The sequence below is a fragment of the Podarcis tiliguerta genome (genome assembly GCF_965153285.1).
Source record: "Podarcis tiliguerta genome assembly, chromosome: 2".
Lineage (NCBI taxonomy): Eukaryota > Metazoa > Chordata > Lepidosauria > Squamata > Lacertidae > Podarcis > Podarcis tiliguerta.
Window position 1 is genome coordinate 9,203,661 of NC_139535.1, and position 20,313 is coordinate 9,223,973.

The 20,313-nt window shown below is 46.4% G+C and overlaps 1 protein-coding gene across 2 annotated transcripts in view; it reads right to left on the reverse strand.

Annotated features, from left to right (window-relative positions):
- LOC310670174 (adhesion G-protein coupled receptor G4-like) overlaps positions 1 to 20,313 on the reverse strand; it is a 39,628-nt gene that overhangs the window by 13,528 nt on the left and 5,787 nt on the right. Inside the window, exons 5-12 of one of the 2 annotated variants that reach the window (XM_083424986.1) lie at positions 16,168 to 16,310; positions 13,546 to 13,678; positions 11,069 to 11,187; positions 9,234 to 9,444; positions 6,421 to 6,586; positions 5,761 to 5,910; positions 4,049 to 4,126; positions 1,576 to 1,621 (exon numbers count right to left, since the gene is read on the reverse strand). In XM_083424986.1, the coding sequence (XP_083281112.1) occupies positions 1,576 to 1,621; positions 4,049 to 4,126; positions 5,761 to 5,910; positions 6,421 to 6,586; positions 9,234 to 9,444; positions 11,069 to 11,187; positions 13,546 to 13,678; positions 16,168 to 16,310 (1,046 nt within the window). Of the gene's footprint in view, positions 1 to 1,575; positions 1,622 to 4,012; positions 4,127 to 5,760; positions 5,911 to 6,420; positions 6,587 to 9,233; positions 9,445 to 11,068; positions 11,188 to 13,545; positions 13,679 to 16,167; positions 16,311 to 20,313 lie in introns of both variants that reach the window. The other variant, XM_083424985.1, reaches the window with a different exon arrangement.

Below are 20,313 nucleotides of genomic sequence, written 5' to 3' on the forward strand. Positions count from 1 at the left end.
TGGGTGACAGCTCCCATCCTCCCTGACCAATGGTCATGCTGGCTGCTTGGCCTGAAGGGGGTTGGGGTTCAACTACATCTGGAGGGTCACAGGCCTCCCATCCCTGCACTGAAGAATTCCTCTTAGTAGAATTGGGCTGGGGCTCCATTTTGGCTCCACTTTAGGCAGCTCATGTCCCATCTCATCCAGCCTCCTCTTCTCCCAGATCTGATGGCACATTTGAACACGAGAGCAGTCTCCCCTCCAGTTGCTGGTATTCAGAACCGCTGCTGCCTCTGAGGCAGAGCACAGTCCTTGTGGTCAAGACATGGAGAGCCTTATGCTCCTCCACGAATTTGACCCATCCTTTTTTGAAAGCCGTTCAAGTCTTGGGTCAAATCCACCAAATTCTCTCTGGGAGCAGAATCAAGTTACCACCGAGGAGTTTTGAATCAAAGCTGAACAAGATGGAGAGTTTGTCCAGATAAATAATAACAATACAGTGGTACCTCGGGTTAAGTACTTAATTCGTTCCAGAGGTCTGTACTTAACCTGAAACTGTTCTTAACCTGAAGCACCACTTTAGCTAATGGGGCCTCCCGCTGCTGCCGCACTGCCGGGGCGCAATTTCTGTTCTCAACCTGAAGCAAAGTTCTTAACCCAAGGTACTATTTATGGGTTAGCAGAGTCTGTAACCTGAAGCGTATGTAACCTGAAGCGTATGTAACCCGAGGTACCTCAATAATAATAATAATAATAATAATAATAATAATAATAATAATTTGTACCCTGCCCATCTGGCTGGGTCTCCCCAGCCACTCTGGGAGGCTTCCAACACAGATTAAAAATACATTAAAATGTCACACATTAAAAACTTCCCTGAACAGACACCACTTCAGATGTCTTCTAAATGTCAGGTACTTGTTTATCTCTTTGACATCTGGTGGGAGGGCGTTCCACAGGGCGGGTGCCACTACCAAGAAGGCCCTCTGCCTGGTTCCCTGTAGCTTTGCGTCTTGCAGTGAGGGAACCACCAGAAGGCCCTTGGAGCTGGACCTCAGTGTCCAGGCAGAATGATGGGGGTGGAGACGCTCCTTCAGGTATACTGGGCCTTTGAGGCCATTTAGGGCTTTAAAGGTCAACACCAACACTTTGAATTGTGCTTGGAAACGTACTGGGAGCCAATGTAGGTCTTTCCAGACCGGTGTTATGTGGTCTTGGCGGCCACCCCCAGTCACCAGTCTAGCTGCCGCATTCTGGATTAGTTGTAGTTTCCGGGTCACCTTCAAAGGTAGCCCCACGTAGAGCGCATTGCAGTAGTCGTTAAAGTTAAGGCAGCTGCATTTGACACAGCTGGCTTCTGTTGGAGAGGACACAACGGGCAGACTCTGGATTAAAAGGAGACCCTCTGGAGGAGAAGATGCGAACACAATGATGCCCTGTTTGCATAGCGCTGGGAAGCAACAGCAGGGAAGGCCTGTTTGCCTTCAAGCGCTCTCTGTGGGCTTCCCAGGGACGCCACGGAAATCAGTACACCAGACTAGATGGACCTTTGTTCTGGCCCAGAGCAGAGCTAGTTATATCTTTCATACTCACCGTTCTTCTTAAAGTTCCAAAATACACAGTGCACAGACTCATTGCCCTGAAAAGCAAAAGGAATGGCTTAGGACAGTGGTGGGGAACGTGTGGCACATGTGGCAGAGTGGGCACTTGGAGACCTCTCTGTGGGCACGTGCGCCATCGCCCCAGCAGGGCTGTTGCTGGGGGTTGGCAAAGTGGGCAGCCGCTACCCCCCCAATTGAAAACAGACAGGCTGATCGGTTAAGAGGCAGATAGTTATTTATGTTGTTAGCTGTTATGAAGATAATAAGCCGAAGGTGGATGCACACACGAAATAAAGCCAGCCAGGTACTACCAGTCCCCAAGCAAGTTCAGCCTCCAAAATCAGTATCGGTACCTCTAGCCAACCAGCTCCATCTTGCAGGACAAATTACTCAGATTTTAACTTGGCTGTGGTCAGTGCTTCTCTGCATGAAGGACATTGCAAGAAATCTGTTCTGAGAGGGGCAGCGGTTACACCTTTATTGAATAAGCCTTCTCTCAGCTTGGTGATTTTGGAAATTACAGACCAGCTTGAAATCCAACAGTTTTGGCTAAAATGGTTGAGCGAGCAATGATTCCATCTCTTTATGACTTAGGGTTGACTTAGGGCTCATCCGCTTGACCCACCACTTTCCCCAGGGGGGAACCCACTGCTTCCCTCTGGATCAGAGTAAAGTCAAGTGGGTTTTCTGTGGAATGATGTTTATCCTGATTTAGAGCTGAATAACGGGTTGGGAAGGCAAAACCACCTGGACCTGTGCTTTTCCTTCTCTAGGTGACCTGTGTGGTCTGACAAGTACCTTCTTTCAGCTGATATTATTCTTTCCTATAGGGGTAGCCAACATGGGACTCTGCAGATGCTACTGAATTATAACACTTCTGATCTCTGCTTATTGGCCATGCTGGTGGGGTTGGGAGTCCAGCAACATGTGAAGGGCACCATAATGGCTGCTCCTATGTAATAATAATAATAATAATAATAATAATAATAATAATAATAATAATATTTTATACCCTGCCCTCCCCAGCCAAGACCGGGCTCAGGGTGGCTAACACCAGATATAAAACAATTGATCGAACTACAACTTAAAAACAAGATTAAAATACAACATTAAAATGCAGCCTAATTTCAGCAGAAACTCAAAAACTTTTTGGGGGATGAAAATGTCAAGTCTTCAGCAAGGCTAACTATCCAGACTGGTCTTATGTACACCAATAGCCTGCCTTTCCTTCATCACAGAACTGGAGGTTAGGATTCATGGGGTTCTTAGGCAAACTCTCATCAAACAGCAAAACATAATAATAATAATAATAGATTTATATCCCGCCCATCTGGCTGGGTTTATTTATTTATTTATTTGTATGTGTACATGCAGACAATTGTTATCATCCCATATTAAATGGCCGTGTTAATTGTTATTATCCTGTATTAAATGTTTGCGATAAATACTGTATTTTTCGCTCCACAGGACGCACTTTTCCCCCTCCAATAATCAAGGGGAAATGTGTGTGTGTCCTATGGAGTGAATGCAGGCTCCTTGGCTTCAGCGATAGCAGCGCGAAGCCTCCGAAGTGCAGAGGGAGCGCTCCCTCCGCGCTCCAGAGGCTTCGTGTTGCTTTCGCTGAAGCCTGGAGAGCGAGAGGGGTCGGTGTGCACCGACCCCTCTCGCTCTCCACACTTCAGGGATAGCTGCTGAAGCCCAGGGAGCACAGCGTGAGTTCCCGCTGCACTCCGCAGGCTTCGGGTTCCTTTTGCTGAAGCCGGGAGAGCAAGACTCTCCTGGCTTCAGCAGAGAGGGAGAGTTGCGCAGCGCCCCTTCAGCTAAGTGGGAGGAGAAATGGAAGGGGCTCCGTTTCTCCTGCCGCTTCGCTGAAGGGGCACTGAGTAGAGAGGGGGAGAATTTTTTTCCCTTGTTCTCCCCCTCTAAAACAAGGCGCGTCCCATGGTCCAGTGCGTCCTATAGAGCGAAAAATACGGTAAGTGGGTTTGGGTTGCAGTTTGGGCACTCGGTCTCTAAAACATTCCCCACCCCTTGCTTAGGAGGTGTTTTGCTTCCAGAAGTTGGGAAGGGCCGCAGGTGAGCAGCAGAGCGCAGTGGCAAAGTTAACTGCTCCGGCAGCGGGAGCAGCGTACATCTGGGGACGTGGCTGGTGCGTGTCCCAGGCGGCGTGTCGCGTGTCCGGGGGGTGCACAGCAAGCAACGCACGCCCTGGAGAGCTGCTGCTGCCAGTCAGTGTAAACAATATGGAATTAGATACACCACTGTTCTGGCTCCGTGTTCAGGCAGCTTCCTACGTTCTTGAATTCCAACAGCTGCCGTTTAGCATCATCCCCAAGTCAAAGCAAAAGCATCTCTATCTGCCAGCAATCAATGCGCTCTAATGCTGCAGAATCAACACTTATGCAACTGGAGACAACAGGATACCATACCGTCGTTGAGTTTATATGTTGCAGAATTATATTCACCGGCTCCGAGAGGTTCTGAACAACCACATTTTCAACACTGGCGCCCACAACATAGGTGATCAGTTTTTTATTCTTTTCCTGTAACAGACAGGTGCAAAGTTTCATAGCTTGGGAGCCAACCATTGGTAAACACAACAACACAACACAACACAACACAACAACCCTCTTTTTCTCTTATACATTTTTGGTTGAATGAGCGATTTGCAAGATCTGAATTAACTGTCAACCCTACCAGCTCTTCCTCTCCCACCCACCTCCTCTTTTTCTTTTAAATTGTTTATTAATTTATTAATTTTGGGAATGAAAAACAAGAAACAGTACCCACCAAATTTCTAATAAGTCCACATCCAAACATCTTCCAATATTTGGCTATAACTGAACAACCACTGCCATTTAAAAAAAGGTGATCAATTCTTTGTTTCTTAAACTCTTATTATTTTTAAATATAGAAAGCAAAGTTTTTTTGTCTGCCCCTCCCCCCAACTATCACTCTACATTCTGCAGTTACTGAGCATGCTTACTCTTTGCTGGACTGATTTGGAAGAATTTTTCACCCCCTTTTAAGATTTTTGGTGCTACTTGCTTCTCGTTCTCACTTGGGCTACAATTCTGGTGGGCCTCGCCACCCAAATTAGCCATTATAAGGAGTGCTTTTAAAGTGCAACTGTTAGCAGATGGTTCCTCGGCCCAATTCAAGCTGTCTTCAAGGATGTTCATGGTCTGGACTCCCAAATATCTTCTGCATGTACCCCAGCAGCATCAGCTGTTAAAATCTGCTAGCAAAGCCTTTTTCCAGGCACCTTCCTCTCATGAAGTGAGAAAGCTACCTGTCAGGAGCAGAGCCTTCTCTGTGGTGGCCTCTGGGGCAACCTTGAGAGACGTGCTCTGTCTTCCTCCCCAGCCTCTTTGACAGAAATAAGGCATGTGGAAACTGAGATTGTCTGATTGTTGATATGCCTGATTTGGATCTGTTTAGAAATTTTAAAAACTGTGTGAACCTATAGGCCTTGTGAACCTATATGGAAAATCGGAAGGAAGGAAGGAAGGAAGGAAGGAAGGAAGGAAGGAAGGGAGGGAGGGAGGGAGGGAGGAAGGAAGGAAGGAAGGAAGGAAGGAAGAATGAAAGAAAGAAAGAGCAGGCAGTCAAAGGACTATGCTGAAGGCCAATTGAAATGTGTGAGAATATTTAGAATTAGCCAAATTGACAGATATAATAAGATAAAAACCAAAAAGTGAAGTGAAAAAGGAATGGGAGTGCCTAAATGAATACCTTAAAAACCAAGATTCGAGGACAGAAATCTGGCTGGGTCTGGAATAACCTTGTGAAGTGAAAGGATAAGAAAGAGGGATTTATATCTAGATGCCAGGATAGAGATGATAAGGAAAACAAGAAAACGGGAAGATACAATGAGAGGTAAAGGAGGTGCTGTGGGATTGGTAGAAGTCAATGTTTGTTTTTCTTTTTAGTGTTTATATTATTAACTTGTAAGATATGGATTTGGGTTTTTTTATATGCTGGTTTTTGTGTTTTGTATATTGTTATTTTCTGATATTTTTCATGTTGTTGTTGTTGTTGTTGTGTGGAAAATACCAATAAAATTTACTTTAAAAAAAGAAAGAAAGAAAGAAATGTGTGTGAGAGAGATTCTGGAGCTTCCTCTTGCCATTTGCTTCCTGATCTGCCTGTGCCATTCGGGGGTGGCCATTTTTACCTGAAACGGCGAAGTTGTTCCGAAGAAAGAAAACTGGATCTTTGTGTGATCTTCTGGCTCAAAGGACTGGGCCTCCAAGTAACCCTTCAGCAGTTCTGGCAAAAATATGGATGCCAGGGCCGTATCAAAGGGTGCCTGGCGGATATCAATCTGCGTGGAAGAGAACATGTTTGGGGGGTGTTAAGTTGTGGGCGAACATATCAGACGACACAGCAATTCTTCAAACAGCTCTCGTTTATTCAGAGGCCAGAACAGAACTGAACTGAAGAGCTCAGTCAGCCTGCTTATATAGAGCTCCAGTACAACGTTACTGTAGCAACTTTCTAAAACTATCCAATCACTGAATGTCACTTTCGATCCTTCATTTGCATAACTATCTACAGTATCCCCCTGCTGGCCCAGGGTGAGAACTTCAGTACATAACAGGGGGCTAGAGTCACCTCCAGACAAAACTACAGATGGTCACATATCGTCATCCTCCTCACACCTGTGTGCCTTTCCAAGTTCCCTATGTACATCTAAGCCACAGTCCAGAGAGCAAAGCCCATTTTCACCCCATTTATCACTGGAAGAGTGGGAGACTTTGACTTAGCAACCCTCTGTACCTGGCGGGAACTGGTCGTGGGGCAGAAGGACAGAGTCAAAAGAAGGGCCTCTTACCTGTGGATCCATTGCAGAGTCATAGGATATGACCCCAAAAGCAACTCCCTTGAAATTCACGGGATCTGGGCGCATGAGAGCCAAAGCCAGCCTTGGGAGAACGATGGACTCACTTTTCCCACTGAAGTTCAGCTTGAAACCTATTTGTTCCAGAACCTTTAAAATGCTAAACAACAAAGGGAACAAAACAAGTGAGCTTTGTTTTATGGCTCTCACAACTAGACCGTGGGATCCCCTTCTCTCTCATTATCGACCCATGTATTTGGTCCTTACTACACCAACATACGTGGGACGCGGGTGGCGCTGTGGGTTAAACCACAGAGCCTAGGACTTGCCGATCAGAAGGTCAGCGGTTCGAATCCCCGTGACAGGGTGAGCTTCTGTTGCTTGATCCCTGCTCCTGCCAACCTAGCAGTTCGAAAGCATGTCAAAGTGCAAGTAGATAAATAGGTACCACTCTGGAGGGAAGGTAAACGGTGTTTCTGTGAGCTGCTCTGGTTTGCCAGAAGCGAGTCATGCTGGCCACATGGCCCGGAAGCTGTACACGGCTCCCTTGGCCAATAAAGCGAGATGAGCACCGCTACCCCAGAGTTGGCCATGACTGGACCTAATGGTCAGGTTGTCCCTTCACCATTTACCTGTATGTATGTATGGATGGATGGATGGATGGATAAATTTATTATTTATTATTTATTATTATTACTACTACCCCTGTGAGAATAGGCTGCTGGACTCGATGGGCCATTGCCTGTTCCAGCAGCCAGTCTCTTCTGATACTCTCACTGAATTAAGTGGGCAAATGGAGGACAAAAGCAAATCATGTCTCCTCCTAGCATTAGGAAGCCTGCCTCCAGTTTCACAGTTGTTCACACCATCTGCTGCCCAAAAAGGTCCTGAAGCGAGAAACAAAAACAAACAAAAAAAAGACACTTGTTTGGTCCTGGTTTGGAAGCAGCCTTCAGATTTTTCAGTTCGGCTTGTAGCAATTGGAAGCTACTTTCCTAGTAAGTGCTTGCATGCTCTTGCATGCATCTTGGATCTGGTTGTCCTAAGGGTGAAGGGGAGGGGATAGAGCAGCCCACACACCCCTTGTCTGGATTCCGCTGCCCTAGCAATCTGCCCGTCCTGCCTATGACCCTGATGTGAAAAAACAGCTTAATTTAACTAGAGAAAAGGTGCTGTGTAAAAGCTCAGATCGCTACAGCTTGGCAGGCTACAGTAGGAGGGCGAACGCTGTGCGGAGAATCACGACACAACCCAGCACTTTTTATTCGGCAAGTCTATAGTCTATTTTCAGCCCCCCAACATAATGTTTGATTCCCACGTGTTAAAAAATGAGAGGCCGAGGATCCCACATTGCATTTCAAAGACCCTGACAATTTTAGGCACCGCCTCCATATCCCAAACTCATCCCTCTACCATGAGATTGGTTTAGGTCCAGGGTTGAACCAGCAGCCCTTGGAGTGAATCTGGCTGGCAAAATTGATTTGGTCCACAGCCAGCCAGCTTTAAATAAGTTGAAGCATTTTGATTCAATTGCCTCCCCCATTCTGAGCATTTTCACCAGGGGGGGATGATAGCGCTTCCACTCCTCTTGGGGCTTGGGCTCACCACCTGCCATGATTCTGTGGAGGATTTTGTCCCTTTGGGGGTTCCTAGCTTGCAGGATTCAATCTGCCTTTAACATACAGGGTGACACCACTTCCGGTACACCCTTCTCTGCTCTTCTTAAAAAGTTTGCATCCAGAGATAACTGGTTCTCTCCATTCCAACAGGTTTCTGTTGTGCCCACTATAGTGTTATGGATTTGGGGGGTGGGGAACCCCCTAACCCTAGAAATTAATAAATGGTAGGGATTTTGATTATTTTGAGTAGTGAAGGGAAGATTGGAGGCCAGTGGAAAAGTACAGGCTAAGCTTCTTTTCAAAGCCAGGGCCTCACCTGGGGTTAGAGACATTAACGTGACAAAAAGTCATGTTGGCCCTTCTAAGAGGATCTTGGGCCTGGGAGAAAGAAGGTTGCCAGGGTAACTGGGTGTGAAGTGACAGGAAAAGAGAGTCTTTAGCCAGGTGTGCTGGGAAGAAGAAGGAGAGAAGCAAGAGAGAGATCCATCTTGGGCAGGCTGGCTGAAGGCTGGCTGGGAGAGATGCCTTTGACTGCTGCGGGGAACAAGTTCCTCTTGAAAGGACCATGCTGTGAGATCCAGACTCCCTCCATGTAGACTGCATGCCATGAAGGAGGGCCCTCCTACACTAGCCCTTCCCTGACAAAGTTTCCTTTATGAATGTTGGGTTTGGGGGGAAGGGGTTAATACAAGAGAGTATTAAATCCCCTAGCCAGGCTTTGCAAAGCTTGTCCCCTCTAAATGTTTGTGAACTACAACTCCCATCAGCCAGCATGGCTGTATAATGTGGGGGCCGATAGGTGTCAGAGGCAAATGGGAGCGGGAGCACAAAAAACCCTGGAGAATAAGCAGCTGGGCAAAGAGTTTGGATTTGATATCCCGCCTTTCACTCCCTTTAAGGAGTCTCAAAGCGGCTAACATTCTCCCTTCCCTTCCTCCCCCACAACAAACACTCTGTGAGGTGAGTGGGGCTGAGAGACTTCAGAGAAGTGTGACTGGCCCAAGGTCACCCAGCAGCTGCAAGTGGAGGAGCGGAGACGCGAACCCGGTTCCCCAGATTACGAGTCCACCGCTCTTAACCACTACACCACACTGGCTCTCCTCGGCTGTCCTATCCACACTTTAAAGTCACACAAGGATCCTTCTTTCCTGTGTGGGTAGCAACTGATTCTCTGGCAAGACCCCTTACCTGTTGATCTGTCCTTGCAAGCCCTGAGCGTTGGTTGCCTGTGTCAGAATGATATCTATTATTTGTAATGCTTTCCTCCCCAGCGCCTCGCTGATCTCCTCACAGTTGGCAATTTCAGTGAGCTTGCTCACAAGGACCTCGATTTTTTCCTTACTCAGCGTAGAAGAATTCAGCAGAATCAAAATGAGATCTGCCACTTCCTCAGCGTTTTCTGCAACAGAAAAAAAAAATGCAAGTAGGTTCTTCTTCCTCACGAATGAAGGCATCACCAGGAGACTACTTGGTATTGGTACAGTGGTACCTCGGGTTAAGTACTTAATTCATTCTGGAGGTTCGTTCTTAACCTGAAACTGTTCTTAACCTGAAGACCACATTAGCTAATGGGGCCTCCAGCGGCTGCCGCTGCGCCACCAGAGCACGATTTCTATTCTCATCCTGAGGCAAAGTTCTTAACCTGAGGTAATATTTCTGGGTTAGCGGAGTCTGTAACTTGAAGCGTATGTAACCTGAAGTGTCTGTAACCCGAGGTACCACTGTATTGGTATGGGGACCAACATGCCTCTCTTTCTCTCTCGACCTGGGAATGGTAGTCAAGGAAGGATATAGGCTTATAAAGATCTAGAACCCTGTCTGAACAAGTTGCCTTGCCCAGGGACCTGAAAGACCTTGTTCTCTGGTCTGTGGCTCCTGACCGTGAACGGGTGAGGCAACCCCGGCCACATTTTTAAGGCTCTCACCATTATCCCAAGGCTCCTTGCTGGATTTCCATCCTCCCAAACCTTGTGTGAGCTTGGCCACAGGCAGGGCACCCAAGAACGTGGACCCCTTGTTCACCCCACCCCCAGAGAGCCACACTCATGAAGTGAGCACAAGTTCAGATTCCTAGCAAAGTTGAAAGCTGCAGTGATCAGGTGGGGTTGCTATGAGGAATTATAAAAATATGGAGCAAGCCATTTGCGTCAGAAATGAAAGCATTGCGTTGACTGGGCTTGAGCCATTTGATATGATTTCTGATCAATCCACGCCTCGGCATCTCTGTCCTATTTCTCTTGCTTGACAAGTCACGTACACAGACCAGTTGCTGGTTGCTTCACCAGGCATAAAGATATTAGGTAGCTTTGATTTAGCTTCTCTTGGTTTTGTTAATCTTAGGGCCAGGAAGAGAGTTCACAAGGAGATGAAAAAGATGCCTATCTTTCCATGCCATCCTCCCTCTCCTGTTTACTGCTGTTTATGACCACCGGGGTTTGCTAAAATCATTCCTCCTTGATTCCTAACTGGACTAATTCCAGTTAGTAGGCCATTAATTATCATTCCTCAGAGAGAGCTTGACCAATCAGGGAGCTGTCTCCATGCCTCTGTTATCACCAGGCAGACTTACTCCTTCAGATTGCCTTCTGGCTGTCTGCCAAACCTTAATTGACTCTGTGTGAGTAGCTGCACGTATTCAGATTTCCCAACAAAAGCCTGATGATAGCCATCTTCAAATATCTAAAGGGCTGTCCCATGGAAGATGGAGCAAGCTTGTTTTATCCTGCTCCGCAGAGTAGGACCCGTATCCCAATTTTTCAGTTACAAAAAAAGGAGGAAATTCCAACTAAACATCAGGAAGAACTTTCTGACAGTAAGAGGTGTTCAACAGCGGAATGGTCTCTCCCAGGTGGTGGTGGACATTCCTTCCTTGGAGGTTTTTAAGCAGTGGTTAGATGGTCATCTGCCATATTTTATCTAGTTGAGGTTCCTGCATTGCAGCAGGTTGGACTGGATTGCTCTCGGGGGTCCCTTCCAACTCTACAATTCTATGATTGTATGTCAAGCAAAGAAAACCCACTTACCCACTGTGATGGTCATGTTTTTCAGTTCCATGATAGTATTAGGTAGCGTTTGCACCAGCTGGCACACAGTCAGGTTTTGTCTCCTCCAATAAGCATTTCCCGTGTTGATATTAATCACACTTCAAAATGTAAAGGAGAGAAAGAGAAACCAAGAGAAATTAAGAGCATGCATTACCAAGACCACATAACATTGGTCTTGCAAGACCTACATTGGCTCCCAGTACGTTTCCAAGCACAATTCAAAGTGTTGGTGCTGACCTTTAAAGCCCTAAACAGCCTCAGTCCAGTACACCTGAAGGAGTGTCTCTACCCCCATCGTTCTGCCCAGACACTGAGGTCCAGCGCCGAGGGCCTTCTGGCGGTTTCCTCGCTGCGAGAAGCCAAGTTACAGGGAAGCAGGCAGAGGGCCTTCTCGGTAGTGGTACCTGCCCTGTCGAACACCCTCCCACCAGATGTCAAAGAGAAGAACAACTATCAGACTTTTAGAAGACATCTGAAGGCAGTCCTGTTTAGGGAAGCTTTTAATGTTGAACAGACCACTGTATTTTATTACTTTTTGGGAAGCTGCCCAGGGTGGCTGGGGAGACCCAGCCAGATGGGTGGGGTATAAATAATAAATTATTATTCTTATTCTTATTCTTATTATTTAAGCAGGACTATCAGGAACTGTGCTGTATCATTCTGGGCCTGGGGAACAAGGATAGCAGTCGCAGGCTTCAGAGAGCACAGAGGTGCGTCGCATAGATGCATGATGAAAGCCATCTTAAAATATCTCAGGGACCTACCCATGGAAGAGGGAGCAAGCTTTTCTTCTGTTCTGGAGAGTAGGGCACAAACCAATGGCTTCGGGTTACAAAAAAGGAGATTCCAGCTCGACATTAGGAAGACCTTTCTGACAGTTAAGAGCCGTTCAACAGTGGAAGGCAGAACCTCAGAACATGGTAGACCATCCTTCATTGGAGGTTACGAAGCCGAGATTGGATGGCCACCTGTCAGGCATTGTTTAGCTGTGATTCCTGCACTGCAGAGGGTTGGACTGGATGACTCCAACTCCAATGAGTCTATGCATTTAATCTTGTCTTCCTGTTTGGCGGCCATGGCGAACGGCTGCCCATTGCATCAGAGCTGTCTCACACGGAATATTTTGAGGATGAGATGGGAGTAATCACCCTCCCAAACCCCCCAGGGTTGGGGGGGCAGCTCCACCCACAGATAGCCCAACACTTGCTCCCAGTCTGGAAGGAATGAGGGGGCTGGGGGGGTTGGGTGTAAAGCACCATGCATTTCTTTGGCAACTCTCCAAAGCTGTCGCCATGAGCAACAAACACTTGCTTTTGAAGATGAAATTTGGACTTAATTAACGGGCATGCTCTGAGCGAGGGGAGATAAAGAATTCTGCTAACTGATTCAGCCATTCGGGTACCAAAGGATTTGAGTGGAAGAAGGATTATCATCATGGGACTGGTATGTCGGAACGGAAGTGGGGTGAGCCTCCATTATTTCCTTTTGTTATATTTTCCATTTGCTATCTTACTTGGCAAATATCCCTGGAAGGACTGACTGCCTAAAAGAAAGATTACTTCATTATTGTTATGATTAAGGTTTAACTACAGAATTAACTGTGTGGAATTGGTTTATGAATTTTGCAATTACTTTTAACGGATCAATAAAAGAATAGGCAATGGAAATTATGGTTTCTAGCTAAAGTACAGGCTTATTTGTCTTGGAAGGAGATAAAACAAAGAAGTTTGGATACCGTATTTTTCCATCTATAAGACGCCCCCAAGTATAAGACTATTTTGGGGGACTCAGATTTAAGAAAATGGGGGGAAGACATTATTTTTTAGGGGGAAAACCTAGTCTTATACGCGGAAAAATACGGTATATGCCTGGTACAAATAGCGGAAAGCCAGATTTCCTCCAGCTTGGGATGTGTTACAGTGGAATTTACAGGAGTGAGAAGTGAAAGTGAATTGCCACGGATAGATTGTTGGAGAAGAAAGAGGTAAACAAAGAAAATAAACATGAAGGATTTTTTTCCACACAGAATCATACTATATTGGTCTAATCCGCCTGCTAGACGAACTCAGAGGCTGTTAAAAACAAATGAAGGATCAATATCGGAATGTCTTATTGGAACTACCTGGACTAATTAAGAGAAGCAGCAAAATTGTGAGTGAGATCATTGCTCCCTGAACCTCAGAGCATGGGAAGTCAACCAAAGACTTATAATTTGGTATAAAATTTGGATCGTTCAATTATTTTATAATTTGGAATTTTTTAATGTGGCTTTTATTGGATTGTTAAAATGGAAAACTTAGTAATTTTTTTTTTTAATCTTGTCTTGTAAAAGGCCTTGAAAGCGCTGTTGCTTTCATGTAAACTGCCTTATGAACCTTCACAGAAAGGTATAAATGCATTCATACAGGTGAAATGTGTTGAGGTTGAGGAAGAAGAGAGAAGGACCTACAACTCACCACGCTCTGGTAGCAAATTGGTCTCCATTCATCTTGCAGTGCTGAGATGCCACAGTGGCAGGAGCTGTCTCCGGCCAATCGTAGGTCCCCTTGTATTTGGATGGCGGTGTGTGCTGAGAGCACGGCTTTGGGTCTTGGAGCAAGAGAAGACAATGAGAGCCAATTCCACTGGACCCAGCCAATCTAGCATCCTTTCCCCCAACAACCCCCAGAGCATGAAGGCAAGAGCCCTTCCCACTGTTTTGCTGCCCAACAAATGAACAATCAGTGGCAGCCGGCTTCTAAAAGTGGAGATTCTAGCTGTCATGGCTGATAGCGGTTAGTCCAGCCCTGCATGCATTTGTCTTAACTCCCTTCTAAAACTGCCATCGCATCCACAGTATACTGCTATTGAATTGTATATATACAGCAGTGAATTTACCAGGCGATGGTAAAGAGATCTCTTCATATGTAGTGGTACCTTGGTTCTCAAACTTAATCTGTTCCGGAAGTCCGTTCCAAAACCATAGCATTCCAAAACCAAGGCACACTTTCCCATAGAAAGTAATGCAAAACGGATTAATCCATTCCAGACTTTTAAAAACAACCCCTAAAACAGCAATTTAACATGATTTTTATTATATAACAAGACCATTGATCCATAAAATGAAAGCAATCATCAATATATTGTACTATAAAATAAATAAGACAGTATTGTAGATGACAAAAATTAAAATTATTTTTTTTCCTTAACTGCACTGACGATAGCCATTATTTGGATGGGGGGCTTTTATTCATTTCCATAGTCACACAATCAAGCAATCAGTAGCTGAACAGGGTTCCACACAGTCACAAAAACAAATTAACCAAAATAGCCTCAGAAACAAAAATGCAAAATGGGTAGCAAAAACAAAAGCACCAAACTTACTGTATTTTTCGCCCTATAGCACGCACTTTTTCCCCTCCAAAAATGAAGGGGAAATGTGTGTGCTTCCTATAGGGCGAATGCAGGCTTTTCGTGGAAGCCTGGAGAGAGTGCGCACCAACCCCTCTCGCTCTCCAGGCTTAGGGAAGCTATCCCCTCAGCCCGGCAAGCTCCGGGAGCAATGGCGAGGTTGTGCGCAACTTTGCCATCGCTCTGGGTCCCGTTCTGGGGGATGGGGTCGGGGGGCGCAACCTCGCCTTCGCTCCAAGACCCCCAGCCCCGAGGCTAAAAACAAAGCCAGGACAGCAAGTGGGATGCATCCCGCTTGCTATCCTGGCTTCTTTGCTCTTTGGGGCTCGGGGGGGGGGATAATTCCCCCCCTTTATTCTCCCCCCCAAAAAAATAAGTGCGTCCTATGGGCCGGTGCGCCCTATAGGGCGAAAAATATGGCAATCCATTCTGGAAGTCCGTTTGACTTCCGAATTGTTATAAAACCAAGGTGCGGCTTCTGATTGGTGCAGGTGCCCCGGAAACAATAGCCAACAGCCGCATCGGACGTTCGGCTTCCCAAAAACGTTTGAAAAACAGAACACTTACTTCCAGGTTTTCGGTGTTTGAGAACTGAGGCACTTGAGTACCAAGGCATTTGAGAACCAAGGTACCACTGTATATATACAACAGTTAATTTACCAGGAGATGGTAAAGAGATCTCTTCATACACAGAGATTTATATTGGCCAGGGCACTGCTCACACCCACCACAATGAAAATTGTGTTTACCTTTTCCTTTGAGGGCACAAAGTGCAAAATTGCAACCCAGCAATTTCTTTATCGAGCCAGCGGGGTGCAGAAACTGGCATGCTCACAGCAGCAGATGTTGTGGCAGGGCTGCACCACTCACCTGGCCGCGGTTCAACTGAGCCTTGAGGCCACAGACAGCCGGGTTCGAATCCCCTCCCAGCCACAAAGCTCACTGCGTCATCTTGCGCTGTTCACCATCTTTCAGCCTAGCCTACCGCGCAGGATCGTTGTAAGAATAGAAAACGGAAAACTGGGTGTGCTGTTTTGCGCTCCTTGGGGGATGGTCAGGATTAAGAAACCACCACCATCTGTTTTCTAATGTGTCACTTTCCCACAGAAATTGTGCCCAAAGTGGCTCACAACAAACCAAACAAGCCTTAAGTCTAACAACTGTATGTTCTCAGCAGGCATTTCAAATAATGCTTTTTGCCCCCCTGGTTTTGTGCTTAACTTTTAACTGATTTCTGCAGTGTATTCCTGTATTATATCCCCACCCGCATTTCTGCTGTAAAGCGCTTAGAAGCTGAGGGGTTGAGCAGCAGATAAAATTGCTAAACTGAAAAATGCATTAGAAGTAACCTCCACAGTAAGTAAATACAGTGGTACCTCTGGTTACGAACTTAATTCGTTCCGGAGGACCATTCTTAACCTGAAACCTGAGGTACCACTTTAGGTAATGGGGCCTCCCGCTGCCGCCACGCGATTTCTGTTCTCATCCTGAGGTAAAGTTCTTAACCCGAGGTACTATTTCTGGGTTAGTGGAGTCTGTAACCCAAAGTGTTTGTAACCTGAGGTACCACTGTACACACACACACACAATCAATCAATCAATCAATCAATCAATCCATGCAACACTGTATGAAACAGCACAAATAAGCCAACCTCGATTTAACAGCTTAAATCCGATGGATACATTACCAAAGTAAACGACAGCGACATCTTTAGATTCCATTGAAAGAGGCTTCTCAGTATAATTGCCATTCAATGCAGTCAGTAACCTTTTCCTGATGTTTTCTCTGAGTTCGTGAGATGTGGCCTTGATGACAGACTTTGAGGAAAAGCTGAAAGCACAACAGACAGACAGACAAACAGACAGACAGACACTTGCACTTTCCATTGGGGCTCAACCTTGGCATCTCTTTCCAATACAGACTTCTACCTTTGCCCCTAAGCCAGTGCAGAGAGCATTTCCCTCATTTCTGAAGACACAAAGGGAACCCTCACAGATCAGGGATCAGGGGAGGTTCTTCTGGCTCAGAGGATGCCCAGTCGATCAATCAATACAGTCACAGGGGCATTAAGCTCAAAGGGTGTTGTTGCCAACGAACATCCCATCAACGTCTTTCTCTAGAAATGGTGAAACTGCAACCAAAGCTGGGGCAGCCTTCCACCAGCACTAACACACTAATGGTGGAGCTGGTTTGGGAAAGGAGGAGGAGCGTCTCTCATAACTTCCAAGGGGCTTTAACAGGGTTTTCACATTAAGTCCTTTCCAAAGGTTGGTTCCAGTATGTATCTGAGCACAATTCAAAGTGTTGGCGCTGACCTTTAAAGCCCTAAACGGCCTCGGCCCAGTATACCTGAAGGAGCGTCTCCACCCCCATCGTTCAGCCCAGACACTGAGATCCAGCGCCGAGGGCCTTCTGGCAGTTCCCTCCCTGTGAGAAGTGAGATTACAGGGAACCAGGCAGAGGGCCTTCTTGGTAGTGGCGCCTGCCCTGTGGAACACCCTCCCATCAGATGCCAAAGAAGTAAACAACTATATGACATTTAGAAGACATCTGAAAGCAGCCCTGTTTTTAATGACTGATGTTTTAATGTATTTTTAATCTTTTGTTGGAAGCTGCCCAGAGTGGCTAGGGAAACCCAGCCAGATGGGTGGGGTAGAAATATTATTATTATTATTATTATTATTATTATTATTATTATTATTATTAATTGAGTCAGCCAGTCCTATGGATTTCCACGGTGCTTATTTACTGGAAAAGGCTGCTGGGGCAGGCGAGTTCCTTTTGAAACACAGGAGGCTGCCTTGTACTAAGTTGGACCATTGCTCCGTCTAGCTCAGGCTGAGTATGCATTACACCTATAAAATACATTCAGAGCACTAGATTCAGGTAGGTAGCCGTGTTGGTCTGACGTAGTCAAAATATATTTTTTTTTTTTTAAATGGCATTTGATGGCATCATGGACAGGCCAGCCCTGCCGAGTACTGAGGTTTGTCAAGCATTGCTGGGAATTGTAAACTGCTTTGAGGTTTTCTACATTCAGGTAGCATACAAATTTTATGAAATAAACAAATAACATAATTAGAATTGTAACCGCCAGGGGTGAACGGTGCCCAAAATTCTTTGAGGGAGGAAATGTGCTTCAAAGGTGCACCAAAGGAATCGTGTACACACAGCCTTGGTATTGCCAACACTGGCCGGCAGCGGCTCTCTGTGGTTTCTGGCAGCCTTGCCTGGAGACTGTTAGGATATAGTTCCGTTCCACCTTTAGAACAGGCATGTGGAGTTGTTGTATGTCACATGTCTGTTTACTTCCAGCACAGTCTGCTGGGAACTTCCGTTGTATATAGCTTTTGCCTATGCTGTTTGCTTGGACACGAAGGGAAGCAGACATGTTTTTTCCTTTGTCCTGATGCTGAATAAACACTTGTAAATATGCTTACATATGCCTCTGTCCGCTACTTCTGTGGCAAAGAGTTCTTATCTCTGCTGGCTTGTGTGCTCAGTCTCTAAAGGTCTCTGAGGCAGTTTTGATGCTGCTCCGAGAACCGGAGTTTGCCCGGCTGCTGGCCGATGTGCTGGAGCCAGCCGGGGGCCTGCCAACTGCCCCCATCTCCCCGCACACATTCCAACAGAGACACCAGGACTGAACCTGGGATCTTCTATATGCAAAGTAGACCCCTGAGCCACGGCCCCTCCTCTTCCCATCTGCAAAGTAGCGTTCAGTTATTCACCACATGTAAAAGGTGCTTTCCCTGCAAAGCTCAAGGCAGTTGGAATCTCAAATAATTTTCACATTTCAGAGGGAGATCCTCACTGGTGGAGAGATGCTGTGATCTGGCAACTTCATCAGTCGTTTGCCTGCCAGCTCCACAACATTAAACATGGATTTGCTTTTCACGTCTTTGCCATAAACTTGAACATAAGAGCAGAGCGAGCCTGCTGGGTCAAGCCAAGGGCCATGTAGTCCAGAATCCTGTTCTCACACTGGCCAACCAGATGTCTTTACTAGGATGCCCACACTTGCAACCTGAGCACAAGAACAGCCCTCCCTCCTCCTGCTGTTTCCAGAAGCATATTGGAGGCAGAGCCAGTGGCATGTGATGAAATGGTTCGTAGGGGAACACAGCAAGCATGCATGAGCCTCGTGCCTCCCTCCCGAAGCTGAACAGAAGCCTCCAGGGCTTTGAGAAGGAGACGCCAGGTCTCTGGCAGGATGCTGGAGCCCTGCTGCCTCCTTCCCTAAGTAACCAAACAAACCCCTGTGTTGCAAAGAGAACGTCAGCAATGTCTAGGCAACACGATGACCATGTACATGTTGGGATGCGTCCGGGGAGACAGGGGCAATTGGCAGGCCCCCAGCTGGCTCCAGCCCTCTGGCCGGCAGCCGGGCGAACTCCGATTCTCAGAACAGCATCAAAAACTGCGACTCAGAGACCTTTAGAGACCGAGCACGCAAGCCAGCAGAGATAAGAACTCTTTGCAACGGAAGTAGCGGACAGAGGCATATGTAAGCATATTTACAAGCGTTTATTCAGCACCAGGACAAAGGAAAAAAACATGTCTGCTTCCCTTCGTGTCCAAGCAAACAGCATAGGCAAAAGCTATATACAACGGAAGTTCCCAGCAGACTGTGCTGGAAGTAAGCAGACATGTGACATACAACAACTCCACATGCCTGTTCTAAAGGTGGAACGGAACTATATCCTAACAGTACATTACGCAATAGACAATATTTTATAGAATTCCTTCAAACCATAACAAGTCCAAAATGAAATCTTTAGTCTCAAAGCCTCTGAAAATCTCCGTACGATGATGAAAGACCAGACTTTGTACGATGATGAAAGACAAGCTGTGAAGCTTTGTGTATTCAGCAAATATGATGTCCAACACTGAACAGTGATTCCGGATATTGACTACTGTTTCGCAGAATTCTTCGTCAGTGTGGTGGGAGGATATAGAATTGCTTCATAAACCCATCTTATTTCGAATGAATGTATGCAAATGAAAATATCAAATGCTGTGGGACAGGGCTCATGTAATAATGTAGTCACGGAGCAGTTTATGAGATGGGTTTATGACTTGTTATGGTTTGAAGGAATTCTATAAAATATTGTCTATCGCGTATGTACATGGTCATCGTGTTGCCTAGACTTTGCTGACGGCCTGCTTCTCTAAAGCTGGGTGGGTTTTGAGAAGGTGTCAGGAGTGTTCTTGGACCCTTTAGGGAACTAGCCTCGTCCCCCTAGTCAGAGCATAGCCATCATGGTGAGCAGTCATCGACAGCCCTCTCTTCCTCCATGAATTTGTCCAGTTGTCTTTTAAGGCCGTCCCAGCCGGTGGCCATCGCTGCCTCCCATTGAAACCATTTCCATCCTTTCAACGATGCCCTGTGTGAAGAAAGCCTTCCTTTCGTCTGTCTCAAATCTGCCCACGCTCCTCTACATTGGATGGTCCCACGACTTCCAATGTTATGAGAGAGAAAAGCTTTTCTCCATCCACTGTTTGTGCACCGTGCAACGTTTTATAATTGCCTTTGATGTCACCCCTTTTCTCTAAAAAGCGCCAAACTCTGCAACCATTTCCCATGGGGGTGGCACTCCATTCCCTTGATAATTTTGGCTGCCCCTTTCATGACGGCTGCCTGCCTTTGAGTAGCAACTGCTTCTAGCCTTCCTGACCCTCTGCCACTGGCTTGGATCTCCTGTGTAAGAAGGGGTGCCCCGCGGAGGACCTTAAGGTCCACAAATGACAACATTTTGGAGGTCCCAGGTCGCAAGGTGGTTAGATTGGTCTCAACTAGGGTCAGGGCCTTTTCAGTACTGGCCCCAACTTG